Source organism: Diadema antillarum, unplaced genomic scaffold (genome assembly GCF_040938485.1).
Source record: "Diadema antillarum isolate AM-2024a unplaced genomic scaffold, OU_Dant_1.0 seq00000341_RagTag, whole genome shotgun sequence".
Lineage (NCBI taxonomy): Eukaryota > Metazoa > Echinodermata > Echinoidea > Diadematoida > Diadematidae > Diadema > Diadema antillarum.
Genome location: NW_027271354.1, coordinates 255,501 through 273,916, shown reverse-complemented (window position 1 = coordinate 273,916; position 18,416 = coordinate 255,501). Strand labels below are relative to the sequence as shown.

General features: G+C 39.1%; 1 protein-coding gene across 1 annotated transcript in view; it reads right to left on the bottom strand.

Moving 5' to 3' along the window:
• LOC139730894 (potassium voltage-gated channel protein Shal-like) overlaps positions 1–18,416 on the bottom strand; it is a 113,748-nt gene that overhangs the window by 53,537 nt on the left and 41,795 nt on the right. The window contains exon 3 of the mRNA XM_071641769.1: positions 4,348–4,437. Within this exon, the coding sequence (XP_071497870.1) occupies positions 4,348–4,437 (90 nt within the window). The remainder of the gene's footprint in view (positions 1–4,347; positions 4,438–18,416) is intronic.

The window sequence follows — 18,416 nt, the reverse complement described above, 5'->3', positions numbered from 1 at the left end:
AGATGTCACCCATTTCCCTTTTTTTCCTAAAATAATAATTACTCTATGAACAACTGCACATGTTACTTTTATCAGTGGTTGTATGCTTTTGGAATTTGGTCCATACATATTCAAAGCAGGCCCAGTCAACCCTTGTAAAGGTTAAAGGAGGATGTTTTCAGTCTCATCACATGGGTCAAGAGATATTTTCCTCTTAGTGTTCATGGACTTTAAAGCTGCCATTAGACCTATTTGTTTATCTGTTTGTTTGTTTGTTTGTTTGTTTGTTTGTTTGTTTGATTTCCCATTTGTCTTTTGTAGTGAATGATGTTCCATCTGCTGCTGTGTACTGGTATTCATTTGTGTCTCATTTCTGTAAATTATAATTTGTTTCTCAAGCCTTTAATATACAAATATATCAAAATCAAATATCTATATGAGTGCATCATGGTAATGACATTCTAGTCACAGCCCATACCTAAATATTCTTATTTTAATTTGATTTTGATTTGATTCATTTTGAAATATGAAACACTAGTAATATATAATAAAAGATTCTTTAGATTCTAGAATTGGCAATGTTATTGACAAAGGGTAGGGGTGATAAAAATCTGGAAATTGTGCATAAATTTGAACTCACATGTCCATTTGCCAGTTATGAATATTCATACTTGAGTGATATTTTATTACAGCATTGCTTACATGGGGTATGTGGGGTTTCTTCAATGACTATTTCAACGTTCTGCTAAGTTTGCTTTATTGCTGCGCATATGGTCTAAATGATTTGGCTCTACCGATTAATTTCTGTTCTGATTTATACCTTCTGGGTTTATTCATATGACTTGCTTTACAATTCGTATTTGTAGTTCCTGGATGTAGGTCATTTAATGCTCAACGAGATGTAAACAGTGTCATAAAATGGACCGTTCAATACAGTCCCTATGGACACACGATCTTGACCAGTCCCGAGAACCTTTTTTTTTTCTCTCCAGGACAATAAGACTGACTGCATGCTGTTTAGACAGTGCCAGTAAAGATACCATGTATACTTTCAGAGAGGAACTACAAATGCATGGGCAAAAGAAATCTTGTGAATGACCTTCTCCGAATCTCTTCAAGCAGCTTGAATTCAAAGTTTGCGGGGCAAAAGAATTGTTTTCTTTACCCTTGGTGCCCTGCATTGATTAAACACTGTTGGAGTGTCCTGCCCTACCTCGATCTCTGCCACACGGCAAAGAGATTGATCATGTCCTGTATATAGTCACCGCAATCAATCACACTCGTGGACAATCTACACAAGTTTTGTTGGTTTTTCCCTGTCTCCTTTCTCCTTTTTTCTCTCTCATCACGGGAAATTGTTTCTATTCTTTGTGTAATTAGGCCCAACCTCTATTTTTTCTCTCCCCCCCCCCCCCTCCCTCCCACACTCCTCCAAAGATCTGGCTAAATATCAGAGACCATGGATTACCTTTTATAGAGGAATGTGAATGATGTTTGGACATGGTTCATCATCTCTTTTAGAGCTACAATGTGTGGGATTTCCTGCTGGTATGGAATTGAATGACTGCAATGAATGGCGGATGCAAATGAATGATTGCAAAGGAATGACAGATACAAAAGATATAATTGCAAAGGAATATGGCGGACACAAAACAAGGGAGGGCAACGTTTTGACTACAAACACAAATAGGTTCTGAGTACTTAATTGTCCGACATGCACACCTTAGAAATAGCCTTGCCTTTGTTTTTAACTCCATAAAAACAAACCTTGTTGCCATAGCATTAATGTGTGTGTGTGTTTGTGTGCGTGTGTGTGTGACACTAAATGTCAGTGTCTGTCTATGACTGCCGATGCATGTCTAGTCACACAGACTTTGAAAGTGTATCAGACATTATACTTGGCAGCAGAGCTTAAAAAAAAGAAAGACTGAAAAAAATATATGTATATTGATGAGGCAAGGTTGCAACTGTAACAGACTCATCTTGTGGAGAGATGAAAGCCACTGTTTGGGACAGCTGCCAAAAGTATACCTGCAGATTTCTGGGCCCCGGGCAGTGCACACACACACACACACACTTGATTACGGCATAACATTTGGCAACATTCCCAGTGTCGCTTTTCATACCAGATTTCCTCCAAAATGTCAAGGAGCAATATCCATCAGATGGAGTAATGATGATCAAACGACAAGTTTAGGGAAGAGGGGATGAGTGGGTTTCGGATAAGATGGCTCTTTACTGCTTCATCTCTTTTTTCTGCCCTTTTTGTTAGTTAGTATACCGGTAGGCCGGAAGAAAAAGGGGTGTCTAGCTCTCTTACTGTGTAGTCATTATTCATTAACAGAACATCAAATGGCTGTTATCTTTCATAGAGTCTTTGAGTTGGTATCTGATGAAAAGAGCAACACATGATCCATGTGTTAATTCTTAATGAGCAAGGTGTTTTAGAAGCACACAAAAATTTAGAAGTACATGTAATACCACTCAGATGATGGGATAACCATACACACATTGAACAGTTTGCCAACTCCCTGCATACATTATCTATCTGTCTACCTATCTCTCTCTATTTATCCATCTATCTATCCCTCTATCTATCTATCTATCTATCTATCTATCTATCTATCTATCTATCTATCTATCTATCTATTCTACAATGCACCTATGTCTGTGTATGTGTGTGTATAAAACGATCAGAAACAATGCTGCAAAAAATTACGGGCACTTGCATGTTGGCACAAGACCCTTTCCGAATAAGAACAGGATAGGCAACTTCAATTACTTTCAACATTTTTAATGATCAATAAAGCACAAAAGAATGCATTAACACTTCTTCTTTGCCTGAAACAATATCCTCGTGACTCCTGGAAGCTTTGTGAAACTTGTGAAAATCTTTCTACCACTAACAAAATCAAGAATGGATCTCACTCTGCAATATAAATCAACCACAATACATGAATAATATGTTCTTTTCTCAAACATATTTTATTAACCAAAGTGTTACCATTGCTGTGTTGACAGCCAATTACTGCTGTGTGGCCTTCATCATGTGGGTATGGCGTAATAATGCAAAGAGCCCCCTCAAGAAATGTATTTTCTGAGCTATGGCTAGACATGATGAGCTCTAAAAGTGACTACTTTCTAAGATCCATGGCTACTCACCCTACACCTAATTTCATAAAGTGCAAGAGGGTGGGCATATATGTTCCTACCATGATCTGTTTTGCTTTTACTGGAAAAGAAATAAATCTGGTATGTGTGGGTCTAGTGTTCAGTTACAAGGTGGGGAATCTTCGAGGAAGTAAAAGTGTGGGTTTCATGAAAACCGACCCGACTTTGATGTGTAAACGTGACTGGGAATAAATACGTCCGGCTTGAGTGGCGCACGGGAGCTTGGGAATATTTCCACTGGGGAGAACTAAAGTTAGGCAAACAGAGGGGGAAAGAGGTTCCCCCAGCCCTTCTGGCCATACATCATGGGTCTCCTTGCCAGGACAGTTTTCTTTGGGGAAATACTCTTCGAGTATGCTGGAGACATAACGGTACAACGATTCATGTGAATCATTGCAGGGCCGTTTGAGCTACCCGCTTTTCTGGGGAGAGAAAAATTGTTACACTCATCAGCATTTCTCGGCCAGCCCCTCAGTGAAGTAGGGTTTTGATAATGAAAAGCTCTTCCATCGAATCACCTAATTTTTCCATTCAGGTGCATACATCACTGATGGCTATTTCCACTATAAACTCTATTTTTTAAATCATTGTACAGAATTGTCATTGATAAATAAAAAGCTTGTAGAAGGGAACATAAATAGAGAGTTACAATTGATTTTACAAAACACCTCAAGAATGTGTCAGGGTTATCACAGCTAAAAAAACAAAAACAAATAATAATCTTTATCATACGTACATACGTTACTCAGTGTTTTCTCAGGGTCAACCATTTTTGTTGTGAAGCTTCACACTATTTTCAGATTATTTCCCCCCAAAATGAACTTGATGTGCTTGACTGAGACCTACTATCACAGATATCAAATGCAAAGTAGCTTGCAATGACAAAAGAATCCACTGTCTTTTCACCAAGTTATATGATGACTCAAAACGGTTATTCATGTCGAAACTTTTGCTTGAAAGGTTACCAGACAGCAAATATTCAATTACATTTAATGACTGAAATATCCATTGCTACTTATAAACAGGGCACGCCATTTATTCAAAAACATAATTTGGGTTCATTTGTATGTGTGTGCGTGTCTGTCTGTCTGTCTGTGTGTGTATGTTGGAGGGGGATAATTGTTGGTGTCTTCTAGTGATAAAAATGTTAGCTTTCAAAAGAAAGAAAGAAAGAAAAGAAGAGAAAATGCTGCTTACCTGAGCCAACCTATCAGCCTCTTTCTTCCGCGATACAAATGCATTTCCGCTCGCATTCTTGGCCAAACGTATCCTCGCGAGTCTCGCTTTCTGCAAACATAGAGATAAACACATATAGCACAGAATTAGAATGACAGAAAGACAGAAAAGATTGCTTGAGAGGTACACAATGCACAAACTCATAAATTTCAGCACATTTCTCTAAAGTTTGCTCTTACACACACAAAAAAAAAGAAGAAAAATATCTCTGACGTCACTAAACATGATTAGAGAGATTACAGTCATGATATACGAGACACTGATCCACTCTTGGACATAAGCGTATCTTTTGGCTATCATATCAGGATGAAAAAGTCCCCAGTATAAACTATCCATGCTATCCGCCTGAATGTTATTTTGGAGTATGCATCAGAGAGCATAACATAATTCTTACAGACACTACCTGACAATTGCTTATCTACCTCACTGCAGGGAACATTTAAGCTAATGCCGAGTTCAAAACACAAACATTATTTACAATAGCACAAGATACAGCAGCGCTCATAAACAAGAATGACGTGTATCTACTTTCAAAGTGGCTATCAATATTTTTTTCTTCTTCTTCTCTCTCTCTTTCACACTGTCATATTGCTACATCCATTGAGTTTGTTGATTGAAATATATTCCAATATTTTGATCATTTACTTCTTGACTGCTCAAGCCTTTCATCAACTACAAATTGACTTACAACCATCCAATTTCCGACCACATTATTCACACATTCAGTCGGCTCATGAAACATCATTAAGGATAGCGGTGTACGAGATAGAATGTATTTCCCTTTTAGTGATCAGTAGCTGTGATGACTAATTCTGGCTCCTAGGCTGGGAAAGGTGGGGGGGGGGGGGGGGGGGGGAGGGGAGGAGGGAGAACACTTTGATTTAAATAAAATATATCCTCATGCACGCACAGATAGAAGATTTGATCAACTAAGTACTCCTCTTTGCTCTTTGTGAGCTCAATGCAACATTTACACAGCTCAGAGATCAAGAAAAACAACATATGCCAAAATATGAAACTCATGATATCTCATATGTCACGAGAGAGAGAGAGATAGAGATAAATATATATATATAGAGAGAGAGAGAGAGAGAGAAAATATGATTATGTTTCCACATCAAAAATTCATTTCTCCCTGCAGGGGGGGGGGGGATGGAAAAGAGAAAGATACAGCTGAGAAGTATTGAAGAGAATGAGAGATGACTCTGAAAGAATAAATCAGCAAGCAGAGACCGGCCTCTATTACACAATAATAGCGCCGGATATTGCCTTCATGCATCTTCTCGGACCGGTCCTTGTCCGTCCTTCTTTTGCCGTGAGATGGAGCCGGGGGGGGGGGGGGGGGGGGGGGGGGGGGGGGGGGGGGGGGGCAAAATAAGATTAGGGTCTGGACTAATGAAAACATGTGATGAAGGAGCAGAGGAGGCCCATAAAGAGAGAGAGAAAGAGAAAGAGACAGAGAGATGGTTTTAATTGGCGCTTTGTGCTTGCTTGAAACTTGTGTTCCTTTCCGTGAATGTAATAGATATTTACAATTGGAGAAAACCATGGTTTTGTTGCTACATTCTCTCAAGACTTCAAAGTATTTTCATTCAATAGAATATTGCATTGCCCAGTCAAAGATCACCATTGCATATAGCGACATATCTGTAAATCTATATAAACATATGCATTTACACATGCATGTGTTCATGCATGTATGCATGCATGCATCTGCACTACTTACTATAATATTACATCACTAGTGATGCCTTTGATGCCCACGATATATTGTATGCATTGGATACAGCAGGTAAAGACAAGTGGTCTCTGCATAGGTTGCAGGTGGGTGATTATTAAAATTGGGTACATGGGGAAAAAAGAAACAAACTCAGACAATTCCTCAGTTAAACATTACCAGGGCATCGCAAACCAAGAGCCATTAATTACTGCCCCTGTCATTTCACCAGACTTCAGACTCATTTCTTATCAGAGAGGACTCAACTCCGACACACAACACACAACACACACAAACACACACCACACACACGAGGGACATATACCACACCCTCATCTACACACACACACATACACATGCACACACACACACATACACACTCACACACAGAGCAGGATAGAACCCATCATCAATTAATGGCGAAAATGAGGAAAATCTATGTAGCCCTACATACCCAAATACTTCATTCCCTCTTTCTATAGACACAGCCAACACGGTCAACACGAGCTCTGTTTACACACCATGCATTATGCAGTCCGCTAATTTTGTAACAACCCTATCAGGGGGACTTTATGTGTGTCGGATGTGAAACTACCCAGCATTTCACCCCTACCCCCACCCCCCATTCCAGGGGCACTTTTTCCCTTCCTCAATCGTCTGGGGTGATTGTGTCAATGTGTCTTTATCAGCACTGTCACAATGGCGGTTTAGTTTTTTGAAGGTGACACAGCTGAGGGTTGAACTTGCAGCTGTTTACTGTTAAAAACAAAAAGAGCAGTGTTTGTCTCCTCTTGTCCCATTCAGATTGACAACTTTATTCCCGTTAACAACACTTCTTGACTTGTTGTGAGGAAATGCCAGGTCACAATAAAGTAATTTGTGAAAGCAGAAATGCACACAACCCATTCCTAGAACTTATTACATTATTACAGTTACATTATTTTTAGCAGTTAATTATATAACAGTGGGTGAAGATCCCTTTTCATTGGAAAGTGATTTTTATGAAATTCAACTTTGGTTATCTTTTATGATGTTGACACCTTTGTGGTACTCACAGAAACAAGCTGGGTTTTTTTTTTCTTTTTCAGAAATATTGCTATTTTCACTGTGATGTAAAGATCTTCATCGCTTAATGAAGACATTTTTCTTCAGAAAGAAATGTATAAAGCTTTATTCTTCCTTTCTTTGATGTATTACATGCATGGTTTCTTTCATTTCCATATCATTTTCAAATCATTTTGATATATTCCACAGGGCTAATCCGAGTGTAGTCATCAGAGTAAAAACTTCTCACAAGAAGAAGGAAAAAAAGCTATTGCTGAACTTCCTGAGAGATAAGATATCCATATGAAATGCCAGACTGCTGATGGGAAATCTGACCATTTGGCCATGAGAAATACCGCCATGTAAACAATCACCCCCCCCCCCCACCCCAAAGAAAAAAATAGATGGGGGCCGGCAAAAACATCTGTCAGGACATCAACGAGGACGGAAAACATCTAATATTCCCATGGCACTCTGTCCGAGGGTGCACCGTGCCAGTTCCTGGATCTGGTTACCGATAGCCAATGGCTACAGTTAATTATCGGCGCACTCCCTTGCGTCCGGGCCCGAATGAGTAGCAACGTACGTGTCTGGGGCACAGGGAGGAGGGTACAAGCATGCTTCTCAACACCACTTCCTTTCCCTCTTGTGGCAATCACAAAGCTACGTGTATGTGCAGGGGGCTGCACACAGTCCAACATTGAAATCAGGGAGGTTCCACGAAAACGAAACCAGTCTGGGGAGACACTTGTGTGCTACTGTACATGTATCTCAATATAAGAATTACATTTAATGAGCGCTCTGACAAACTATCTTAATTGTTTCACAATGCTTTACATCACACCATCGTCTACACCAAAACTGCTCTATATTCATACATTATATCTACATATTTTTTTTTGAAATAGAAAACATACCCATAACAATTTCAAATCTGATATAAAAAGCAACTAGTCAAAATTAATATACCATAAATACACACAGAGACTATACCAACGAAACATGCATCTCAAGAGGCACAACAACAACAAATAATAACTTAAGGAACATACAGGTTCAAAAGAGAAACATTTCTTTAAATTTTTTCTTACATATCTTAACCTTTCACAGAAATTCTACATTTGATTATATAGTTAGATTCATCTAGACTTAACACTCTAAAAAAATCCGGGTCAGAACTGACCTGGAACCGGGTCCGTTGGGGTCACACCTTGTTCCGGGTAAAAAATGACTTGGAATTTGGTCATGAAGACCCGGAATGGGGTCACCCTGACCCAATTCATGACTCTGAATGGGGTCATATCTGACCCCATTCCTTGTCATTTCTGACCCTGACTGGGGTGTGACCCCAACAGACCCTTTTCGGGTCTGTTCTGACTCGGATGTTTTAAGAGTGAGAATTGCAAGCATGTTTTGCATCCGTATCCCAGTTGCTAGATTTCTCCATACATTCAAAATACTGAAAATTAAGTTATCTGAAACAACATATTCCAACTTCCTTATTTTGAAATATGATAAACTTTACAACAGCAACAACAACAAAAATGTGATTATCAAACAGCTTTTAAGCTATAGGTTACTACCTTGCAAGCCCTGTACAAAGTCTATGAGAATTTCAAAGTTTAGCAGAGTATGATTTACCAAGTCTGTATCCACATTTATGACTGCAATCATAAATTGAATGGAATTACAAAGCAAGGCTGCATAATTGTTTCTCATAACTCATTGATATCATTTAAGATATTCTTTTCTTTTATTTTCTGTTCTTTTTTTTTTTTTTTGGTCCATGTGTATGGTAGGAGTGCGCAAGCTCACATGAAAATCTGGTCAAAGTGGTAAGGCCAAGTATGGAAGGCAAAAAAATTTATCAATCATATTACAGGTTTAAGCATATTTCCTTGTGTATGTGTGTGCGTACCCTTCAAAAACATGCAGAATTCATGCATATCACATGCACACATATTTGGACTTTTTTCCATTCTTTTGCCTGCTTTCTTTCTGGCTGCTGCCGACTGCTTGCGCATTGATGGAGCAGAAGAACTCCTCCCTGATGCATACATATTGCATTAGGTGTAACAGGACTCGCAATTGTTGGGATGGGAAACGGGCAATATAAATCGGCAGCAAGATCCCATCACTGCGACGTGAAGGGAGGGAGCTTCGCCCCACAGTGGGGCTCTGAATGTCGCTCATACATTTTAATTAAATTTCACTTTGTGAATCACTGTACAAACAGGTCCTTCCCTGGAGGGTAAACATGGAAAGTTAGCTCGCAGACGTGAACATTCATAATTTCAAGAACACAGCAATTGTCCAAGAGTTATAACATCATCCAAGTACATCCTGATGTTTGATTGAAAATTGCATTCTGTTGATTGTGGGTCTCCCCCCCCCCCCCCCCATTTCAATCATAGTCAGTGAACAGTTGATTGCGTGTCATTGCAGACAAAATCCACTGAGCATCATCAAAGGTAGTTCTATTTATTTCATCATATGCTAAAATACATCTACTCACTTTGAGATGTAGATGTAGTTTGCAACATACAGTAATGACATCCAGGAATTCTTAAAAGCTGGCAATAAGACTTAAAGTGACTCAAAGGGCTCCCCCAAGCAGCCGCACTAGCTTGCAACTGTGTTACGATAGCTGAGAATACCACTCTCCCTTTGCTGGGCATGTACCATGTTTGAGAAGCAGCAAAAAAAAATTATAAAAACCCCCCACAACAAACAACAACAAATAAACTAGAACAAAAAAGAAGAAAAAGAAGAAAAAAAAACAGAAAAAATGATCAGGTTCTGTTGCTGTTCCATTTGATCAGGTGATGGTAGCCTCTCAGCGATTGCCTGGCTGAAGTCTTAAAGCTAAAATAACAGGGAATGGAAATTCATTTTCTCACTTTAAAATTGCCCAGCAAAATTGAAAGACCTGATTAAGCACCATTTTGATAGGAGATGACAGTTTCATCTGCGTACTACTTTTTATTTCAGTTGTGCAGCAGCTGTGGGTTTTGGAGAAAATTGGCAAAAGGTTAGAATAACTTGGCTGTAACCTTTAAGAGTCACAAGTCAGTGATCACTCAAAATTGTCAGGGAAGGGGACAACACCCAAGTAATGCTTCAAATATGGCCATCCTGACAATAACATGGTCATAGATTTCTGCCAGCTCAGCAAGTCAAATATTCGTTACACATGTTGCAATATGTCTTCTTTTTTTTCTGCAGTGCTGAAGCATGTAGGGACCACACAAATCACATCGAATTTCCTTCAACTCTTGTAATATCAATTTAATCAAACGACTCCCTTGCAACAAATGACCTAAGATTTTTCATCAAATTCATGCATAATTGCTCCATTCAATCAGTACAGAAGCACTGCGACACGTGCGCTTCATGCCAAGTAGTGCGCTCACTGCATTAAAGGAGCAGCTACCTTCTAAATACAAGTATGTTTTCTCTCTCTCACAATATTTCACTGTAGAGTTCAACACTCTTTCATGATACAAGTTATACCACTTCTTGTGACCTCTTGGAATTGAAATTCATGTTAGCACACGGACAGTAGAGTACCAAATTTAGAGATACTGCTCATGTCTAAGTGGCATGCATAAATTTTCACTCTTCTTTTTCTCTCGAAGGCAAATTAAAGATAGAAGGAATCTTAATGCCACAGATCTTAGCTTCTAAAAACATTTAAACTCTAGGGAGAAACAACACAACACCAGTCATACAAAATATCCCTGACACATTAACGGCTGAACAAAGTTTCACTAGAAAAACTAACATCTCTAGAACCTGAGGCTTTGAGAAGCACTTCATTGTAGAAGTTCAGCAAACCTGATGCTTTGTTTCACACTAGAAATGAATGCATGTACAGAATAGTAGGTAGGATCATCAGTCATAAGAAATCTATGATCACTTTACTTCACTTTAAATTCAACCAGTAACCAAAGTCAAATTTGTAGTTGCATTTTATGCTGAGCAATCACAGCAGCATACTAAAGAAGGACACCAGATTTTAAAGATTCATCCCAATGATGGATTGGATAGCCTTGAACTTCAGGAAATACACTGGTAAGAACCAGTTTCTGATTTTATATTGAGTGGCGTGTTTGTGATTGACTACCAGGTTAGGGGGAAAACATGATTCTCTGGTGTGTGTGAACACACCCTGCTATTTAATCTGATTTGACAGTGCTATTATTACAATTTTCTTTTTTTTTTGGCAATTAATGAAATCATTCCTTAACTCTTATTGCATTTTCATTGCCAATTGGTGCAGATACTGAAAACTAATTGTCATTAAATAAAGATTATTACGTGATTCCCTCTAATCTCTATATTCCTACCATGGCCTTCCTGTTAGACCGAGGCACACACTGCTACACCCGAGGAGGCTTGCTAAGTTTATGACTATACAGAGGACCAGTCAAATTACTGATTGCCGACAAAAAAAGCTTGGTGAGTTAAGCTGAACACCTGGGCCCATAAATGGCTACACAGCAGATAGAATCCAAGTGATGTCCCTTTCACATTTTCCAACAATGTATGAAACCATCATGACTGATTCCATGCATTGCTACTTTTGTAGTATGGAAGCGAGATCATAATGGCAGCCAAACATACATTCTAGTTACAGTACTTGGAAAATATAACTTAATACTAACAGGAAGAAAGTTTGCTCACGTTTGAAAGCATACAAACAGCAGAACATCAAATTAATAAATGCTGCGTTGATATTGCTTGCCAATTACACAACCACAAAACAACTGTCTAAATGGATCCAACCATCTACTGAAGATATAAAGTTGATAGATATTCAGGAAACACACATCAGGCCTGTGTACATCCTACAAATTTTCATTAAACTGGGACAAATAGAGCCAGATGCCGGCAGGGAATGCACAAAGTTTCCACCGATCAAGTCCCCTACCATCGACAGCTCTCCACAGCCAATGTTCGCAAAACCAATATCATCTCCCCATGCAGCTGGTGGGTGATGTGGGGACTCAATCGAGGATGAAGGAAAGGACGGGTGGTGGCAAGAGTATAGAGTAAGTGGAAGCTTGGATGTGGGGTAATTCTAGGTGTTTCTCAGGGGGCCTTCTGCAGATCGACTTTATTTGTCGCCATGTTCGCTCCTTTGAACCAACATCGCCCAAGGCCCCGAGCAGAAACGCATGCATGGGGTTCCACATGTCAATTATCTGCAGCATACAGGCCCACCCGATGATTACAATGTGCATGATGTAGCCCTACACAAATCACAGGTTTTCATCAAGTAAGCTGTCGAAGATGAAACCAACTCTTCAGCATGATTTCGCTCCTGCTCACTGTAATGACAGAAGCTCATTTATTTGTGATAATTTGGAGGATTTATCTGTGGTTCCCTGCTTACACTGAATCTTCTTCCCATTTAAAACCAAAACTGATAATGTTATGCCAATGAAGCTTGATATTCCTGGAATGTTGGCCACCTTCCTCTACCAGAACAGGTTAAAAAAATCCAGTCTTGAGGAAGTCTATACAAGTGTATGACAATCAGTTTACACATATCACACATGTGAGCACACACTATGAATTTATAGATATCTCAATGTAATGCGTGGGCAGTATCTTCATTGTTTTCTTCTGCTGACTTCAGCACAGCATAATGAGTAATGCACATGTATTCATGCAATGTACTTGAATTAATCCTAATCACACCTTCAAGAAAAGTTGTCCTTGTCACAGTGCAGATTACAATTGCCTCTGTAATGGCCTAATCATGATGGGGGTGATGTGGTCTGTACAGCGTAAATAGCTCATTATTTTCCACATTAAGAGCAGACAAAGCACTGATGAACTTCCTCTAAATATAACCCTTTTGTCCTCCATGACATAAATTGGTGTTGTGTTCATGTACCAGCTCCATATGGTAGACCGACATTCCACATCATACCGGTACTAGAAATGGAGTGCTCATTATTCTCAGTTTTTTACTGTATTTTTTGTTTTTAGTTCTGTTCGTCATCTTCTGTAAATTGAGACTTAGTATATCCCTCTGCATGCAATTATGTATGGTAATAACACTAATGAACCCCTACCAAAAATAGAAACTCTTGATGGGATTGAATTTATGACTCAGCAATGACAAGTGAGTGTGCATGACAACGAGATGTTTTTGAGGCTGTATACAGGAAGACAAGTGCCTTGCACCTCCACTGGACGGACATGGTGTGTAGGAGGATATACACTTGTAGATTGCGTGCCCCACCGTGTGACCTTTGATTCATCCTAATTGATTTTTAAACACTTGCAGTTTAATGAATTCACAGATTTGTATAGCTGAGAGGCACACTCAGATGGTGGGTGTAACCTGCACAGCATCTGTACCTGGTATACTTCCTGTTGGCAACTACCCAGAGTATCTTGCATGCAGACAGCAATAGAATCTCTCACAAAGTAGATGGAGAAGATTCACAGGTGTTGTGAGTCTATAGGCATGTGTCTTGTTATTACACCATAATGCAGGGATGACTGTGCATCTACAGGTAGAAACTTCAAGTTGGAGCCTGAAAACTGTACACATGATAATATTTTAGCAAATTTGCTGGGGGAGGGGGTGGAATCATGCAATAGTCTACAAATGGCTCCATGGCATTGGAGGGGATGGGTAAAGGGGTAAAAGTGATAATAAAGGCTTTAATTAGGCGACTCTCAAGTGGTTGAATTCATACAACATTGTGAATGAGAACCATAGCAACTGATTGCGGAATATCTAATAACCCTTTTCAAGAGACTAACTTAGCGACCCACCCCCTCCCTTTCCTTGGAGGTGATATCACTTATGTCTTTGTTTTCACAGGCAACATACAATTTGTAAATAAATATCAATTGATTTGCAAAACACATCCTTAAAGAAGTGTCAAATATGGCATGTACAATATTCATCAAATGATCAATCAATGTTTCCACCTGATATCAGGCCATAAATATTACACCACAGTTACTTACAGTGTACATATAACATTTCACTTGACCTTGAGGTAGGCCCCTTGGAATATGATAAAAAGGTAGGGATACAATGGAAGTCCATCAGAATGATACTACCAAAAGGAATTGGAATATATTCATATCCATCACACCTTTGTAGGTATTTTGAAAAGAGAGAGAGAGAAAAAAAAATAATCATTTGTACACACTTTTTTTGAACAGCCATCACCACTGTGAAATCAGTGGGCAGATCACAGAAAATCCACAAAAGAACTTCCACCAAAGAGTGAACACTATTCAATACATACAATACTCTATACACCATGATGCTATTTTGAAGAAAAAAAAAGAGAAAAATGTGTGGGAAAAGAAAACCACACCATCAACGCACAACTCAAAACAGGTCCAGCCATTCACCACCCTTTGCTGGCTGTGGTGATCCTCTGCATTATACATGTACATGTCTTTGACACATAATGTTCAACTACCACACATTATGTTTAACTACCACACATTATGTTCAACTACCACACATTATGTTCAACAGACGTTAAACATGCGCCTCCTGAAAACGGGCAAACACACATTCAAACACGCGCACTCAATTGAAGGGGAAAACGTACAAACAAATACACACCCACACACTACGAATACACTCACACATGGAAAACTCAGCGGAAAACTTGAGGGTGAACATAATTGCATGTACGTTCTGACCTTTCTCCATCTTAGCACTGCTGTCTTTTCTAGCCACCCACACACTCAACAGATTTCTTTTCTTCTCTTTTTTCCCAATCGTGTTTTTCTTTTTTTTCCCAGGGAGCATGAAACTTAAAATGTAGCTACTTTTAAAAAGAAAAAGAAAAGAAACGAAACAAAAGACAAGTACATAGCTAAAGACAATATCTCAGATTAAAGTTGCGCACACACACACACACACAAACAAATAAAAAACCACACACACACACACATCCACACATGCCTGTACATTGTACATTAAGTATGTGTGAAGGGACACTTGCTGTACATATTCCTTAGGTGCTTCAGTCAATGACATTATGCTTTATACCTACTGTACATACATGTATAATCCCAGAAAATGCTGTACATATACAACATGTATATACACTTATTACCATATTACTATCTTTATATCTCCCTCTCTTTTCTATATATTCAATTTTCTTATCTATCTATTCATCTATTCATCCAAACACATTACATTACAAATACATTTAAAAAGCTATCATCCTTGACTGAGTAGACTTCAACAGCTGTACTTTTTCTTCTTTCTTTATCTTCGTTTCTTCACCCTCTTACCAATCTCTTGCATTGCATTTTTACTGAATGTATGCTTGCGTATGTCTGTGTGTATATTGTAACGTAATTCTGTATTTTTTAATCTATTACTTATGACAGAAATTTTGATACACTTAATATATGCTTAATTGCATTTTTGTTATTGATTGTTTAATTGCTGCAAAGGGGCCCAATAACAAGCACTAGTTGCTTACAAGGGGTCCCGGCCTTTGAATGTATGTCTTTTATAATGTGCAATTTTTTATGTTGTATCATACAGTTGCCAAATAAATTGAATTGAATTGAATTGAAAACACACATATATTCATTCATTGTATATATGTACATACATTTGCTATCTAATACATATCCAAAATAAGCCTCTCTGACCATATTTTCTGTTCAGTGTTTTTACTACTGTACATCAGCCATAATCATCTTCAAAGTCCACAAATCTGGTGTCATAGATATTGACTAATACAGTAGTTCATGATGCACTGTTCTCAGTAAAGTATAAACAAAGTTTGTAAACTTTTTCAGGGGGAGGGGGGGGGGGGAGGGAGGGGTATACCAGAGGATTGAGTTGTAAGTAAGATCACACAATAGAGCTTGTTCTTCATGTATAATACAGTACATCTGTTCTTGCTGACCCCTTTTCAAAAGCTCCCAATATGGTATAGACCAGACACCTGTATTGACCAGTGTGTATCCATACCACCTGTAATAACTGCATCACAACATGCTTGTGTGGGAGTGTGTGTGTGTGTGTGTGTGTGTGTGTGTGTGTTTGGAAGGGGCCTTCTACAGTAGGACACTGGAAAAGCAACAACAACAACAGGAACAACAACAACAACAACAACAACAACAACAACAACAACAACAACAACAACAACAACAAACAACACAACACAACAAAAACATAAGTGGAGAGACATCATGTATTCTATCTAGTTTAAGATGGTTATTATTAGAAAATGCATCCAGTGAGTTGAAACAATTGTATTCAGGTAGAAAGTGCTGAGCATGGTCGTATTGGAAAGCGCCTCGCCAAGACAGCCAACAATTTCCACCATTAGCTTTGATGAGATTTAGAGTGCTGTATACTGTACCTTCTTGAGGCTGCATGAGCACATGACACCATGTATATACCCCTAGCCCTGACAAGTCTCAATAATGCATCAGATGATATGATGATGTGGGAAGATTAGGAAACACCGAAAAAGAAATTGCTTAATGCCATCGGGGAATTCCTGTTTGATTGGTTTGACCAAGGCCAGGACATACAGTGTAGATCGAGCCATCATCATCATCATCGTCATCCCACACGTCAGGAGGCACGAGAAGTGAGAGAAGTGAAACCTCACCCACAGCTCCTTTGCAGCACATCATCGAGAGCAAATCATGTAGGTGACCTTGATAGCAGACTAATGCAATATTGCTAAGGCACACATTACAGGTGTCATAACTCTATCTAATTGCACGTCATCACATCTCACACTCCTCTCCCCCTCCCCAACCTTCCCCCACCTTCCCACGCTCCCCCCCCCCCCAAAAAAAAGAAAAAGAAAGAAAATCCAGGCATGTAACTGTTTCTACTCTTGTTTAACCCTTTTACACACACACCACTTAGATTAAAACAACACTGACACACTGCACACAGGCAGGTTGCCTACTGCATCGAAAGTGTTAATAACATCATGAAATCATCAAACGTAGGCCTACATGTCAGTCAAGACGAATCTATATCTACGCAAATGCTTCTGAGATCTATTCTTTACAGGGTTTTTGTATCAAGGCATACGGTAGATATTTCAACCAAGTTAAATCTATAGTACAAGTAATATACGAGCGCTGCAATATAACATACAAATTATTGCTCCTAGTAAGGAATTTGAATTTTTATGTGTCATAACATGCAAGATATGTCAGAGAAAATATAATTCAAATTGACTGCTATTATTTGACACGCGTAACATGTTCAGCCTCTATATCTACACCTCATCTTCACAGAAACAGCAACAACAAATAAGGTTTCAGACATACTTCCTATGCATAGACATGAATGCAAGACTTTCTAGCGCTAAAATCTGAACCATGGCTGACGTGCTGAATAGATAATGTCTTTTGAGACTGCAGGTGTCTAAAGTATTATAATTTTTTTTTGGCCAATGTCACTGCATACAGAATCGCTGCACTTCTACTGAGCTGAAGCCGTCATTGCTAATGCCACCTGAGGGCACGCGGACCCAGCCGGGGTATGGCAGCTTCTGAAAAGCTAGTCAAATGAACCCCCGAATTCCCATGGCAACCGCGGAGAAAATGCTCCATTCCCCGGGACTGTCAATATATTCTCGGCATCTGTTACACCGTGTGCGGTGACGTGACGTGAGATGTAATCATAATGAAGCCAAGACAAATACTAGATGGCCATATGTTCACTACCACTGTCCTCGTTGGATGCAAGCCTCAATGTTGAAATACAATGAGCCATGTACTTGCAGGCAGAGAAATTATGAATTCAGGTTTCACAGTCTTCTCGAATATTTGCTCCAAAGTGTGAGCTTCCATTTGCATTTACATACATACTTAATATGGATAAAAATTAATTGTTTCAACAGTCTTCAATGGGGATTCTTTTCTTTTTTTCATTTGCTACAGAGTGGAAAAAGCTAGAGCAGTCATGGCTACAGTGAAACTCAAATCTATAAGGAAAAAATAACAGAGCATTCTAACAGATATGTACCTCTAGCAAACCAGGGGGATGCAAGGATATGTATGTCTGATTTCATATTTTTGACTTGTATAGCTTATGCTTGCTACCAGACTATAAATTTGTGTGTGTGCATGTACGTGTATGTGTGTGTGTGTGTAATATATATATATATATATGCATATCAAGCTCATACTCCCCACTCCCTTTGCTTTCACTGTTTCCAAACATGCCTAAACTTTGCTCACTCCCTCCCCTCACACCATTCCCCCCCCCAAAAAAAAA